This window comes from Gouania willdenowi, chromosome 9, assembly GCF_900634775.1.
Source record: "Gouania willdenowi chromosome 9, fGouWil2.1, whole genome shotgun sequence".
NCBI classification, from domain to species: domain Eukaryota; kingdom Metazoa; phylum Chordata; class Actinopteri; order Blenniiformes; family Gobiesocidae; genus Gouania; species Gouania willdenowi.
Genome location: NC_041052.1, coordinates 27,491,224 through 27,505,046, shown reverse-complemented (window position 1 = coordinate 27,505,046; position 13,823 = coordinate 27,491,224). Strand labels below are relative to the sequence as shown.

Genomic DNA, 13,823 nt, shown 5'->3' with positions numbered 1-13,823 from the left:
GGGTCCGGACCCTGCTGGCTCTGGGCCCACGGGCGGGTGCCCGCCGGCTGCCCATTCCACGCGGCTCTGGCCGTCTGCTGGGCGTGGGCCTTGGCTACTCTGCTGGGGTCTCGGGCGGGGGGCTCTCTGGGCCCTTCCCTCGGGGGGTTGGGTGCTTGGGTGTGGGTGGGTGGGGGGGCTGGATGCTGGCGGGGGGCCTCGGGGTTGGGGGTTGGTGGGGGTATGCGCTGGGTGCTCGGCTGCTTGGGGCTTCCTCGGCTGTGTGTGTGGGGGGCGGTGGCTGCCTCTCGGCCTGGGATCTTGGGTGCATCTAGGGGGTTGCTCGGCCGCGGGGGGGTTGCCTGGGGCTCCCTGGCCTCCGCTCTTTCTGCTGGCCTGGCTGCATCTGCGGGCCCAGGGCAGTTACTGGGCTTGCAGTAGCGTTTTTTTTTTTTTTGCACATATGCTATTCTTCTATTCTTCCCCACCTTTTCTATTTCCTGTCTTGAGTCTCTCCTCCCTGCTCCCTTTCCCCTCCCCTTCCCCCTCCACTTAGGTGTAACACTGCTCTCCCTCTTTATATCCTCCCTATAATAAAAGATTTCTTACCCTTCCTTAGGGAGGGCTGGTGATGGTCACAATTAAGCAATAAAATAAATCAATGTATTTTATTGCAATAACAAAATATGCATTGCTGTCTTATAATGATTGCACTTTCTGTGGTGTTGACCTTTGACAGCATGTGCAGACAAGAGAAAAAAAAAAAACAAAAGTTTGACAGTGTCAGCATTTTGTGCTTTTCATTGCCCAAATGACTAAACATCGCTATTTTGTGGTACGGCAGAGACGCTGCACAGTCTCACTCCGCTGTAAGGCAGGAGGAGGCCACACCCCCTCCCAAAAGCACATTGCTGCTCTGCCTCTGTTCACATAGTGTGTTTTTATGTGTTTGCGCATGCACAGTCAGTTCTCCAAGATGAAAACCATTTACGTAAAAAGGCAGCTCTCTATGCTGCCTTTGGACTTACGTCCAAAGGCATTTAGCTATGCTAAATGCTATACGTTAGTTCACAGTGCATTAGTGAATTGATATCACATGGCCGCTGCTGCTACATTCTCTAGCTAGTGGGTGGGATAACACTACAGGCAGGATGACAACAAAGAAACGTTCTTTTAAGGAAAAACGACAGCTTTTAAAAGATGGGAGACCAACATCTGAGCTACCAGACCTTCAGCAAAGTTAAGGTCAGAAAATTGTTTGTATTTTCTACAGTAAAAGGAAGGATTGGCTTTGTGGATATGCCTCACTGAGGCTGTTCCGAGTTCTTGTTGTCAGTTTTTCTGTGTTTCCAACACAAACAACGGATGCGCTGTTGTGTCATGATATATATCTTGTTGGGAGAAAATGGAGGCTGCTATTGATTGAATAATTGTTTATTTCTTTAATGGTGTTTTACGATCTTGATTCTGTTAGATGGCTAAATGCTTGTTCATGTGGATTTTGTTGGGCTTTTTCTTTCTTATTATGAATTTTATATTTTGATAAGCGCATTGAGATGACTTTGTTGTAAATTGAATTAACACTGTCAGCAGAAACATATGAAATTGTCATTGGTGTTGGCATTGGTGGCATTACTGAAATGGAAAAAAATTTTCACACTCTCGCTCTGGTTCAGTTCTTCTGCATTATTGACCTAATGCAGAAGAACTGAACCAGAGCGAGAGTGGTCAAGAGGGATAAACTCGCCATGGCTGACTGTGTAGGAAGCGAGTCTGACAGAGATTTAGATATTTTTTGCTGTTGGAACGTTGATTCTGTAAAAGATTTTGGGGCTCTGCTGGCAACGTTGGTGTGGGGTTGCGGTGCCTGGCTGGGGGTGCATGGGTTCGCCGGCCTATCGGTCCGTGGCTGGGCTTGAGTGGTTAATGGCGTCCTCTCTTGTCGGGGGGGCCGGGGCCGCCCACCTGTGGAGGGTGCTATGTCGTGATGTCGTGCGGGCCTGTGCTGGCCCTGGTGTGGGAGCTGGCCTCTCTCCTGCCCGGCCGCCACCTGCTTTGGCGGGGCGGGCCGCTCTGGGCCGGCTGGCAGCGGGGGTCGCCTCCTGGACTGCTGGGGGATGTGGCTGGTGCCTGGCTCTGCCTGGGGGGGGTTCTGCCGCGCTCCGTATGGCCGGCATGGTTCGGGGGGGTGTCGTGGGGGGTCTCCAGTTGTGCTGCTCGGTGCATCCCTGGGGCCCACAGTGCCGCATGCCCGTCTGCGCCATCTACCCTCTCTGGTGGCCCACCATGTGGACGGGCCGGGCTCCTACCGGACAGGCCTCCGACATGGACACTTCACATCACACACTCCCAGCTGGTCTGGTGTGTTGCACCACACTCACATACCCAACCCTTGGGGGACTGGATGGTGGGGCTGGGGTGGACCGCCGCCTGTGCAACTAAGTGGCGGCACTGGCCTCTGGCTGCCCTACTAATCCCTCCAATTTTAATTACACCTCAACATACCACCCCCCGGAGGGTGGGACCACCACTTCCACCCTCCGGAGCTATTGCACCACATACACATATGTGTTTAGCACTTCATACATTCACTAAACACATACATTCACTCAGGGAAGTGCCTCTCCATTGGGAAATGGAGAGGCAGGAAAAAAATAAAATAAAGTATCATATAAGTTTAGCATAAACAGCAAAGAGCGGTGTATTAAAAAAACAACACTAATAATGAAAATTATACAAATGCAGAAAAAAGGAGCAAGACCACACAAGAAAATGTGCAAATGAAATGACCTGTCCATCATGCACTTTCTTCAAATTTGTAAATTTAAATAATATAATAGCTTAATGAAAAAATAATCAAAGGAACCTTGTTAATGAATGGCATACCTCATAAATGTACTTTTTCAAAGTGAGAACTCATACTGTAATACCTGCCTGGTCCACATCCCTGGTGTCATATAATGGCTAATTTATATACATGTACAGAACGGGTCTGTGATATGGAATTGTTAATCATGAACACATTAAGATTAGACCAAGTCACTTTCCTTGTATTATTTTAAACTATACTTGGCAGTAAAACTATTCTGATTCTGATGTGGGAAACAAACATACAGAGTAAGGCAAAAGCTTACGCTACCCATTTCTTTTTTTGCGACTCCTTGTTGTCCATTAAAAGCGCAAATACTCACTGAAACTTGTTCGTTGAAAGCTGGTGTAAGTGAGAGATTGCAGTCTGAATGTCAGATAGATTTGGCCTACCGTTATCGTACAAAAAGTCTGCTGAAAATATCAGCGCAGAACACAAACAGCGTCGTGTTTACATTTATATCTCTCTTGACCTATGATTCCTGTTGGTCGCGCATGCGCACATCCACTTCCAAAGTGTGTAAGGCTTATTGCCCGCCAATAACTTCCGGGAACTATTTGAGTCTACATGAATCACGTGACGGTCAAGCATTTTGAGCTTCCGGACAGTGCAGTTACAAACGCCAGCCAACAGAATGTACTCTGGAGTTTTTAGGGGCAGGGATTATGCTCTTACAAAAGAAGACCAGGGTGTGGGGAAAAATGGGACCTGTGGAGGGCAGCAATACGCATTTGATGTATCTAGTCTGCCGGAAATTCAAGAAGAAGAAGAAGAAGAAGAAGCAGTAGCAGTAGCAGTAGCTGTAGCTGTTCGTGGTGTGACTTCTCTCAATTAAATGGCCCTTTAACATTTTTCAAAGACTATTCTTCATTTATTTTGTACACACTCCAGTTTCACATCCTGTGCCTTGGAAAACTGCGGTATGAGAACGCATTTTATATTGTACAATAATTATTTTTGTTAAGCGACATGTGTTGCCTTCGTGAATAAGCCTTTTCATGCTCTCGAAGTGCACATGCGCGACCGGCGGGGATCATCGGTCAAGAGGCATAAAAACGTAAACACGACGCTGTTTGTGCTATTTGCTGAAATTTTCCGCGGACTTTTTGTATGATAAAGGTAGGTCTAATCTATCTGACATTCCAGTATATTGCAAGTGCAACACTCAGACTGTTTCAATGAACACGTTTCATTGAATAATTCCGCTTTTATTAGGCCGGGCTAGCGGACTTAAAACGCCACTCCGTTGTTGTTTTTGTGTATACAAGTTAAAATCGCTACTCTTCTGTTTTTTGTGAACGGATCGGACTGAAATTTGGTAGGTATAATCCATGGGTGTGTGTGAGCCCGGTTTTCGATTTGTTTTTAATGGACGTGTTACCGCAAAAAATAATGAATAATCTATGATTAGCTAAATGTGTGAATAAAATTGATGAATATAAATGATGTATGATATTGTTTAATATTGTAATTTATAAACGAACATAAATTAATGGTAGTGGTACTGTGAGATTGTGAAAATACCCAGAGAAGAACAGAATATACTGTATCACCTATTTCTAATCACTTGAATCTGACCATTATTTTGGCCTTTTATCATGTTTAAGTACTGTACATCATACCAGTGCAATATACCTAAAAATCTTTATGCAGCCTAAGCAGTGTAGCCAGGACCCATACATTTGCAAAAACAATCTCCATTTACTTACTTTGACAAATACAATTGATTAATTAGTATACTCTGTAATCTGCATGGTATTTGTTAATTGGTCGTTTATTTAAATAAGGTATTTTCTGATTAAGTGAAACAGCACTGATCAGCCTATTCATGTTTACACAATTTGACTATAACCTGGGTCACTGTTGAAACGTCAGGCAAAACTGGAATTTTCAGCTTGTGTGCAGCATAAGCTTTAGCAGGTAACTCGGTCTTTCTGCCCTGGAGATTGATGCCACGTTTGCGCGAAACATCTTTTAAGGAATCAAAGCTCTAACGGCAAAAATAATCAAAATCTCTGGCAGGCTTGCTTCCTACACGTCAACCATAGCGAGTTCATACTTCTTGATCTTTGACCTAATGTGGAAGAACTGGACCAGAGCGAGTGTGAAAAGGCTTATCTTGCCAGGCTTGCACTTACAGTTGGTTAATGTTCATCTTTTTGTCGACACAAAGTAATGGGATTTTGGACAGTGTGTGGAGTAAGCCCTTAGTGTATAACTTTTTAAAAGATTGTTTAATATTGTATTTCTGAAGGGGTGTTGTGGTATCTGGTTTCAAACGATCACACTATCTAGAGATATTTCTCAGAAACTCCGGATAAGGACATGTTTTATGTAACATGTTTCATCTTAAACATGTAAGATTATGTGCACAGAGCTGTTATGCTATGTGTCTTGGATTTTCTAACATTTCTGAATAGTAATGAGTGGCGTTTTTTCCTCAGGTATTTTCAATAAAACTTGGGTTATCACTGGATCACATGTGGCCTGTGAGCCACCAGTTAAGTAGACCTACACTACCTACTAAGATGTAGGACACGGCAATTTTTCATGGCCATTATACCACATTTTAAAACATTTTATAAAAATCTAGCAATTTTAAAATTAACATCTAAACTTCAATAGAGACCATATGGTGAATAAGCAATTTTACCTGACACATATTTCAAAATTCTTTCTTTTAACAATAGCACAAGGCTACTTTGAAATCAAGTGAACTTCTTTCTGTCTTTCTTGTCCAGTCTGGTCCTTCCAAAAGTTCCCTTTGAAAATACGGCAATGTATTATCATGGTGACATCAATGTTTATATTGGAAATGGTTTACTGGTCATTTCAAGGGTTTGGTCTTATTGTTTTTTCTGTTGATGTGAGCCCAGTGGTCACTAATTGAACAACTCGGATGTGGGGTGTCAATTATTTTTGACATTTAATTGAGTAATCCCCCCAAAAATGTGCACATTTAATACTCACTCACACATCTTGATCTGATTTTATGACTAGAGACAATCACAATGTGGATAGGAATAGAGCCCACAAACGGGGATAGGCTATTGTAGAAACGCTCACACAACTAAACACCAATTCTTAAAAAAATAATATATGAGCATTTTCTGATCATATGGTGGGTGAATTTTACTTATGAACTTCGACATGTCTAACAGTCAAAGAAAACACTGATGAGAAAGGAGAACATGTGTAGGATCAGTGGCATGGTGGATTTGACCTGCTGAGAGGCCGATATCATAACATTGGTTCAGCCAAGCTGCATGCACTACCACGAGTGAAATATTTATCTGATCATCTTCAACATTGTACTTTCAGGGATTTTCCTCCAGCAGTCACGATGCCTGTCCAGTGCAGCAGCTGTACTGAGAAGCGTGCTGTGCTGAAGCGTCCCAAAACTGGCCACTCTCTTTGTAAGGAATGTTTCTTCTGGGCCTTTGAGGAGGAGGTTCATCGGACCATCATGGCTGGAGAGCTGTTCAAACCTGGCGAGATTGTGGCAATTGCTGCCTCTGGTGGAAAAGACTCCACGGTGCTGGCACATGTCATGAAGCTGCTGAACCAGCGACACAACTACGGGCTGGAACTGATGCTGCTGTCAGTAGATGAAGGGATCACTGGTTATCGGGATGATTCCCTAGAGACTGTGCAAAGAAACCAGCAGCAATATGAGCTGCCGCTGAAGATTGTGTCGTACAAGGAGCTGTATGGATGGACAATGGATGCCATAGTCAAGCAGATTGGACTGAAGAATAACTGTACCTTCTGTGGTGTGTTCAGGAGACAGGCACTGGACAGGGGAGCTATGCTGCTGAAAGTGAACAGGATCTGCACAGGTGGGACTAAAAAAAACTACGAGTAAACATAGCTGGCCTTAATCTTTGGTTTCACACCCATTTGTTTCATTGCACAGGTCACAATGCTGATGATATTGCTGAGACTGTCCTGATGAACGTCCTGAGAGGTGACATTGCCCGATTGTGCCGCTGCACTGCCATTTCCACTGCTAGCGAGGGCGAAGGAGTCGTGCCGCGCTGCAAGCCCCTAAAATATGCCTACGAAAAGGAGATCGTGTTGTATGCCTACTTCAAAAAGTTGGACTATTTCTCTACTGAATGTATTTACTCCCCCAACGCCTATCGTGGCCATGCCCGGACTTTTTTGAAGGACCTGGAGAGCATCAGGCCAAGTGCCATAATAGATGTCATCCACTCTGGGGAGAACCTGTCTGTGCGGGACAGTGTGAAGATGCCTGTTCAGGGATCCTGCAGCCGCTGTGGCTACATCTCCAGCCAGATGCTCTGCAAAGCCTGTATGCTGCTGGAGGGGCTGAACAGAGGCCTGCCCAAGCTAGGCATTGGCAAACCCCACCGCCTGCACGAAAAGATCTTGTCAAAGCAGCCGCTCACTGAGGAGGAGGAGAGGAAGCTCAAACCAGCTGTTTTTTAACAGTTGGCACAGTGTTTTTATAATAAAAAATCTTCTCATTACATTTTAATATACTTTGTAATTTGTCATTCCATTAAACTAAGAAATCTCGTTTCCTGTTTACATCTAGATATTTTTTTTAACCTTTCTTGGGAGTGTTTGAGTGCTCAATTGAATGGCATTAATAAAAGACAGGGGAAACAGGCCTTTTCTACCGGGCAGGAGCTGGAGCTAACTTGAAGCTACAACAGAACTCCAGCTCTAAACCTGTCGTGAGACAGGTTTAGACCGTAAATTGCTCTGTGGATGTAAATTGTGTGGATGTAAATTGCTCTTTACATCCACACATTCTGGGATGTGGTATTTGTTGTTTTTTTGGTTTTTTTTTCCTAAATATAGATACTTGCCCTGCTGTAGCACATAGTATTAGGTTTGTATGTTTTATTTTGATACATTTATCGAATTGTAAAGTTAATGCAATACTCACCTAAGGAGTAAGACATTTGAGATTGATTTATTGAACCAAATCAAACAGCAGCATTAGGTATAAAACAAATGTGGGTAAACAAGGTGTCGTGTCGTTGATCATTAATATAACACAAGTTGAACAGCATGATGACGACACAAATGTTTATTTAAACACAACAGCATCAGAAGTTTCAAGACATTCTGATGAAACTACACATCAGAATGTCTTGAAACTTATAGGGTCACACTATGGGGTCGTGTACTACAACCCTGAAGTGGAATTAGACTAATAACGGGGTTTTCTTTAAATGTAATGTAATCCAAAATCACATTTACTTAGTCCCATATTTAAATCATTGGTGGCATATTATTTTGAAACTTGTTAGACGAATCTGAGTTACTTGCTAAGATTTTATAATATTTGTCTGAAGTTAAATTAAACTGTAGAAACAGTCCCCCGACTGCATTACCGTAAAACCATCTATAAACATGCACCGCAAATTGGTTGGCGGCTAGAATGACCGAGAATTTCAGAGTGGAGTCTGGCTTGACCGCAGTATGAAGACGGGTAGAGTTGTCCGCCTCTGAATCTTTATGTAGGATAGGATAGCATTCATACAATGTTTAAGACGTCAAAGCAAAGGTTTCATTATTGCACGAGAGCTATGGCAAGCCCTTTTAACATTTAATAGCTACATTTGACTATCCGGAATTAACATTGTATAGATATCAACAACACAATTGTGACTACTCAAAATTTAATTTTGACAAGTCAAAAATACAGTTAGAGATATATGCATTTCATTTTGGCTAGTCACACTGACAGTTAGAGATATATTTTAACTCAGTTTCGAATTGTAATGTCAGCTATCCGCAAGAAAGTGTCTATTGGTACGGTTACCGAAGTACAAGTACGTAGTGTCTTTGGGTTAGGGTTAGGATTTAAACCTTTTCACACTCTGGAACTGCGCATGCGCAACCTGCGAAATTTTAAAAGTATAATAACCCTGATACAAACTCACTCACGCTATTGTATATACCAGTGTTTCTCAAATTGGGGTACGTGTACCCTTAAGGGTACGCAATGGCACTACAGGGGGTACATGGAGAGAGAGAGAGAAAATTAACAAATGAAAGCATTAAAAATATAGGGTTTTATAATGTTTGTTTTCTTTAGTTCAAAATTATAATAATTCTAAATATAATCAGCAATTCACAAAACGACAATAAAAACACCAAATAAGAGAAATTTACATAATAATAAAAAAGATCAGACAACCAATAGCAAAATCTGAAAAATAACACCAAAAACATACACCAAGAGAGAAAAATACTATTACCAGCAACACACAAAACAACAACAAAGACACATTGCTACAAATTACACATTCAAAACGACATAAGAAACAGACTGAGATGGAATAATTTAAATAATACCAACCACACACAAAAACAAAATACACACATTGACACAGAAAACCCACAAAATGATGATAGAAATGATACTGATTAGAACACTAACTGAAAAAACAAGGATCATTCTTCTGGTCCCACATCAGGAGGGAGATGACCATAAATGATAAAAACTATAGAATCAATCAATCAATCTTTATTTGTATAGCGCCAAATCATAACCAATGGTATCTCAAGGCACTTTACAGTAGAGCAGTCTTAAGGACGGACTCTTCATTTTATGGATACACACATATGCATATATACGTATATACACATACATATGTATCCCACACCCAACATGAATTCATCATGGCGGCAAGGAAAACCTTCTGTTAAGCAGCAGGAACCTTGTGTGGATCCCATTCCTATGATGAACAGCCATCCACATTATGCTGTGTTGGGTGTGTGCAGAGGAAAGGGTGGAGACAGAGTTGTTGAGACTCTGTAACTCCACACTAAGGATCCCACGGACCTGCAAGACAAAAGCCAGAAGGAGTACAGGAGCAAACACACAAGGGAAGAAGCAGACATAGAGGGAGTGTTTGAGAGAGGAATGGGACCCTCTCCGGTCCCGCTCTAGCCTAAATGACCTCTCTCTTAATGCCCTCTCCAACCTCTCTCCAACCGAGCATGCCAGACCCCCCCCCCCCGGCAGTCTATGCCTATTGCATCTTAATTATGAGCTATGAGCTGGTTCCTAACTAAAAGCTTTACCAAAGAGGAATGTTTTGAGCCTAACCTTAAAGGTAGAGAGGGTGTCTGCCCCCCGAACCGTGGTTGGTAGATGGTTCCAGAGAAGTGGGGCCTGATAACTGAAAGCTCTTCCTCCTATACTACTTTTAGAGACAAATGGAACAACGAGTAGTCCAGCATTTTGAGAGCGTAGTGTTCTGGGGGGATTGTATGGCACTACAAGCTCCTTGAGATAGACTGGTGCCTGTTCATTTAGGGCTTTATAAGTGAGAAGAAGAATCTTGAATTCTATTCTATATTTTATGGGAAGCCAATGCAGAGAGGCTAATACAGGAGTAATGTGATCTCTTCTCCTAGTTTTAGTCAGTACACGTGCTGCAGAAATAAATCTATTCTTGAGGCACTAAATACTGTTTCTTTCCACTTATTTACAAAATGAGATGATTTAAAATGTGTGTCATCACTCATTCATTCCATCATTATGCTGTATAGTTGTTTTTTCATAGTATTCTGTGCAAAATGTGGTAGTTGGACATCAGAAATGAGAGAAAGGGGGTACTTGAGCCAAAAAAGTTTGACAACCACTGCTATATACTACTACTATACTGTATACTATATTTGTTCTTACTTGTTTATGGGTTCGATGACAATAAATTGTCCTTACTTATTTGTTCACAGCTACACAAAACCTGTTTTTGGAGTTGTAGCCCCCCCTGGAGAAAACGCCATCAGCTGAAACAGTTGAAAGAGTTTGAAAAGTGAGGAAAAAACAAAATTTTCAGCTTGTGCGTAGCATTAACTTTTGCAGTTAACTCAGCTTTTCTGCCTCAGAAACAATATCATGTTTAAGCAAAAAATATTTCAAGGAATCGATGCTCATGCTTATCAAAATCTCTATCAGACTCGCCATGGTGAGTATATCCCTCTTGACTTTTGACCTAATACAGAAGTAATGAACCAGTACGAGTGTGAAAAGGCTTATATCGCAACAATTTTTAGGGTTAGGGTAAGGTTTAGTCTTAGTCACATGACCGAAACTGGCTGCATATGGACAGAATGTCGGCATATTGATACGGCAAACGTACGGATAGCCACTGCCTATCCACAACGTCATTCCAGTAGGATAAATGATGTCACTTTCCCCATTGATGTGTATGGGGTTTGTCATTACAGATATCTTTAATTTCGTTATGGATAGGCGGCGAGGCACAATGTGAGATGTGAATATCTGCAACTAAATTGTGACTATCCATAACTCCATTTAGAGATATCTACTAGTGCATTCTGACAAGGCATAATTCCAGTTCAAGATGTCTATAATGTCATTTTGACTGGTTAAAACGTGATTAAAGATATCTACAAATGTCATTAAAGATATCTTTAATGGATGGGAGTTGAAGATATCTTGATTTGGAATCATGACTAGTCAGAATTAAATTGTAGATATCCCTAAATGGAGTTTTGGATAGTCATAATTTAGTTGCAGATATCCATATCTCAATTGGTCATTTTGACTAGGAAGAATTAAATAGCGAATATCTGTATTACATATCCAGACTAGCTATTAAATATTTTTACAGTCTGTGCATTATAGGTTAAAAGGGCTTGCCATACAAGTGTTCATGGGTAAACTGCTACGTAATCAGTGATGTAGTGACATTTTACGGTGACGCGAGGACGTGGCTTCAACTTACCGCTGTCATGGACTGAGTATGCCGTTATTTTTGTGCCACATTTATGAGCAATTAATGCAAAGTTTTGAGCACAAAAACATGTTTTTGCAAGAACACAAAATTCTAATAAGAAAGTGTCTAGTCTATCACGTGACCTAATGAGGGGCGCTGCATATGGATAGAATGTCGGTATATTGATACAGCAACTGTACGGATTGCCACTACAACCCCCAGTGCTGTTGGTACGTTTACCAAAGTGCACGTACGTAACGTCTTAGGTTTAGGGGCAGGGCCTTATAGCACAACCATTTTTAGGGTTAGGTTTACGGTTAGGTTTATTCTTAGTCATGTGACCTAAACTGGTCACATAACTGATCTATCACGTCACCTAAACTGGCCAATGAGGGGTGTTGCGTACGAATAGAATGTTGGTATATTGATACAGCAACCGTACGAATAGCCACTGCCTTATGATAACGCCATAACTGAGTAGTTCTGACTTAACTCCAGCTCCAACAATAGCTCCAAACAAAAATGTGCTCTTGGTGGAAAAGGGGTAACAGTCACAGTCAAATTAGAGCTGTGATGGGGCTTCACAAATAGACCCAAGCCTCACGGAATACAGTGCGAACCAGTCCAAACCCAACATAATTCAAAGCTGTGCTTTTTTTTTTTTACATAATTTATTCATTTTTCGGAGGCCAGCTTTGCATTCACCTCCTCAGCATCAATCTCCTCGTCTTTCTCGCGCTAATCAAAACACATTACCGGACTGCTAATTTACCCGCACTGCCTGAGTCAAATTAGCACATCAGCATGTACTGTACTCATGTAATTATATATAATGACTGTGAGATATTGTGATTAGCCATAATGTATTGTATACATCACCCAGAGTTCTTTATAGATTTGGACTCTTTTCAGTCAGATTTATCAAAAACGTTACTAGATTATTAAAATTTATTATTACAGATTTATTAAAAACGTTACTACGTTTATCTTTATGGTCAGTTTTTGCACCATTCATCCATTAGTAACTGACTTAAATATTTGTATTTCATACTGACAACTGTGTACGAGAAACCCTTCACAATAGCTGCAGTTGCAAGTATTTTTAACCAACTAAAATGTAGCTTTTGTCAAACTTCACAGGTTCTAATTCTTGACCATATTCCTGCTTCTAACACACCACAAATGAAAAATGTCACGCCCTCTGGCTCGGAAGCCAGGTAGTGCGGTCTCTGTTCCCCCTTGGTGGGTGGCAGCTTGGCAGGTGGATTGTCTTCCAATCAGCGACGCAGAGAAAGAAATCAGCGCTCAGAAGCGTCCCGGTCCTCTTCTGCTTTCAAGTCACCAGTCTTCCCCTCCTCTCCTCGTCCTGACCCTGATCCAGAGTCTATGCAGTTGGGTCGCACATCGAGAAGCAGCATCGACGAGATACGAATGCCTGTATGTCATTGCTGCATGTCCCCAGCGGAAGGAAAAAGATCAGGCTCATCGGTAGTCAGGGAGATACGGGTGAGCCAAACAACCATAAACTCCCTACCTCGTCTTCTAATTTCCGCATCTCTTTGTTGGCATTCCCAGTCCCTTCCGGTCCAAGCCCTGATTGACTCTGGAGCAGAAGAGAGTTTTTTGGATTGACATCTTGCTAAGCAGATGGGCATTCCTCTGGTCACCCTTAGAACCCCTTTAGAAGTTCGAGCCCTTAATGGTCTGCATCTCGCCCAGGTACAGCAGCAGACCGTTCCTGTTACGCTAGTTTTAGCCGGTAATCATCGAGAAGTTATCACATTCAATCTGATAGATCATCCCCAACCTCCTATGAATCAGAATCAGAATCAGAATCAGCTTTATTGACCAGGTACAGTTTAGAACAATACGAGGAATTTGACTTGGTAGTTGCAGTGAGAGAAGACACATCAACACACCGGGGCAGCCTTTTGCGGCGCCCACATATTTAGGTGAAAAAGGGATCAACAACAGGAGGAGAGGAGGGGTGAGGGGGAAAAAAACTGCCAGTTTGAAACTGATTTCCCTAAACAGAGAAAACAGTGTGAAACCAGGAAAAAAACCACCTCTGCAAACATAAATGTAAGCATGACACAGTCAAACAACTCGAGACAAGGCATGTGGGAAGGGTTAGGTGGGAGGTTGGCTGGGGGAGGGGGTCAGGTGGGAAGAACAGCAGGATTCCAGCCGTTTGGGGACATGGGCGTGCTGCCAATGGGCGCTGCAACCACGCCTCCATGCAG

The 13,823-nt window shown here is 42.4% G+C and overlaps 1 protein-coding gene and 1 long non-coding RNA gene across 4 annotated transcripts in view; one reads left to right on the top strand and one right to left on the bottom strand.

The window, feature by feature from the left end:
• The window catches only part of LOC114469295 (uncharacterized), a 30,301-nt gene extending 26,977 nt beyond the window's left edge, over positions 1-3,324 (bottom strand). For both annotated transcript variants that reach the window (XR_003674755.1, XR_003674754.1), the window contains exon 1: positions 3,171-3,324. This is a non-coding gene — a long non-coding RNA (uncharacterized LOC114469295). The remainder of the gene's footprint in view (positions 1-3,170) is intronic.
• Positions 3,325-3,475: 151 nt separating this feature from the next.
• ctu1 (cytosolic thiouridylase subunit 1 homolog (S. pombe)) lies at positions 3,476-7,443 on the top strand. Of its 2 annotated transcripts, none has more exons than XM_028456646.1 (3): positions 3,476-3,967; positions 6,170-6,687; positions 6,765-7,443. In XM_028456646.1, the coding sequence occupies exons 2-3, from the start codon at positions 6,192-6,194 to the stop codon at positions 7,298-7,300; spliced, it is 1,032 nt and encodes a 343-aa protein (XP_028312447.1). In that variant the 5' UTR covers positions 3,476-3,967; positions 6,170-6,191; the 3' UTR covers positions 7,301-7,443. The 2 variants fall into 2 exon arrangements, with proteins under 2 accessions (XP_028312447.1, XP_028312446.1); XM_028456645.1 differs by having other exon boundaries at positions 3,476-3,768; positions 6,765-7,435.
• The last annotated feature ends 6,380 nt before the right edge of the window (positions 7,444-13,823 follow it).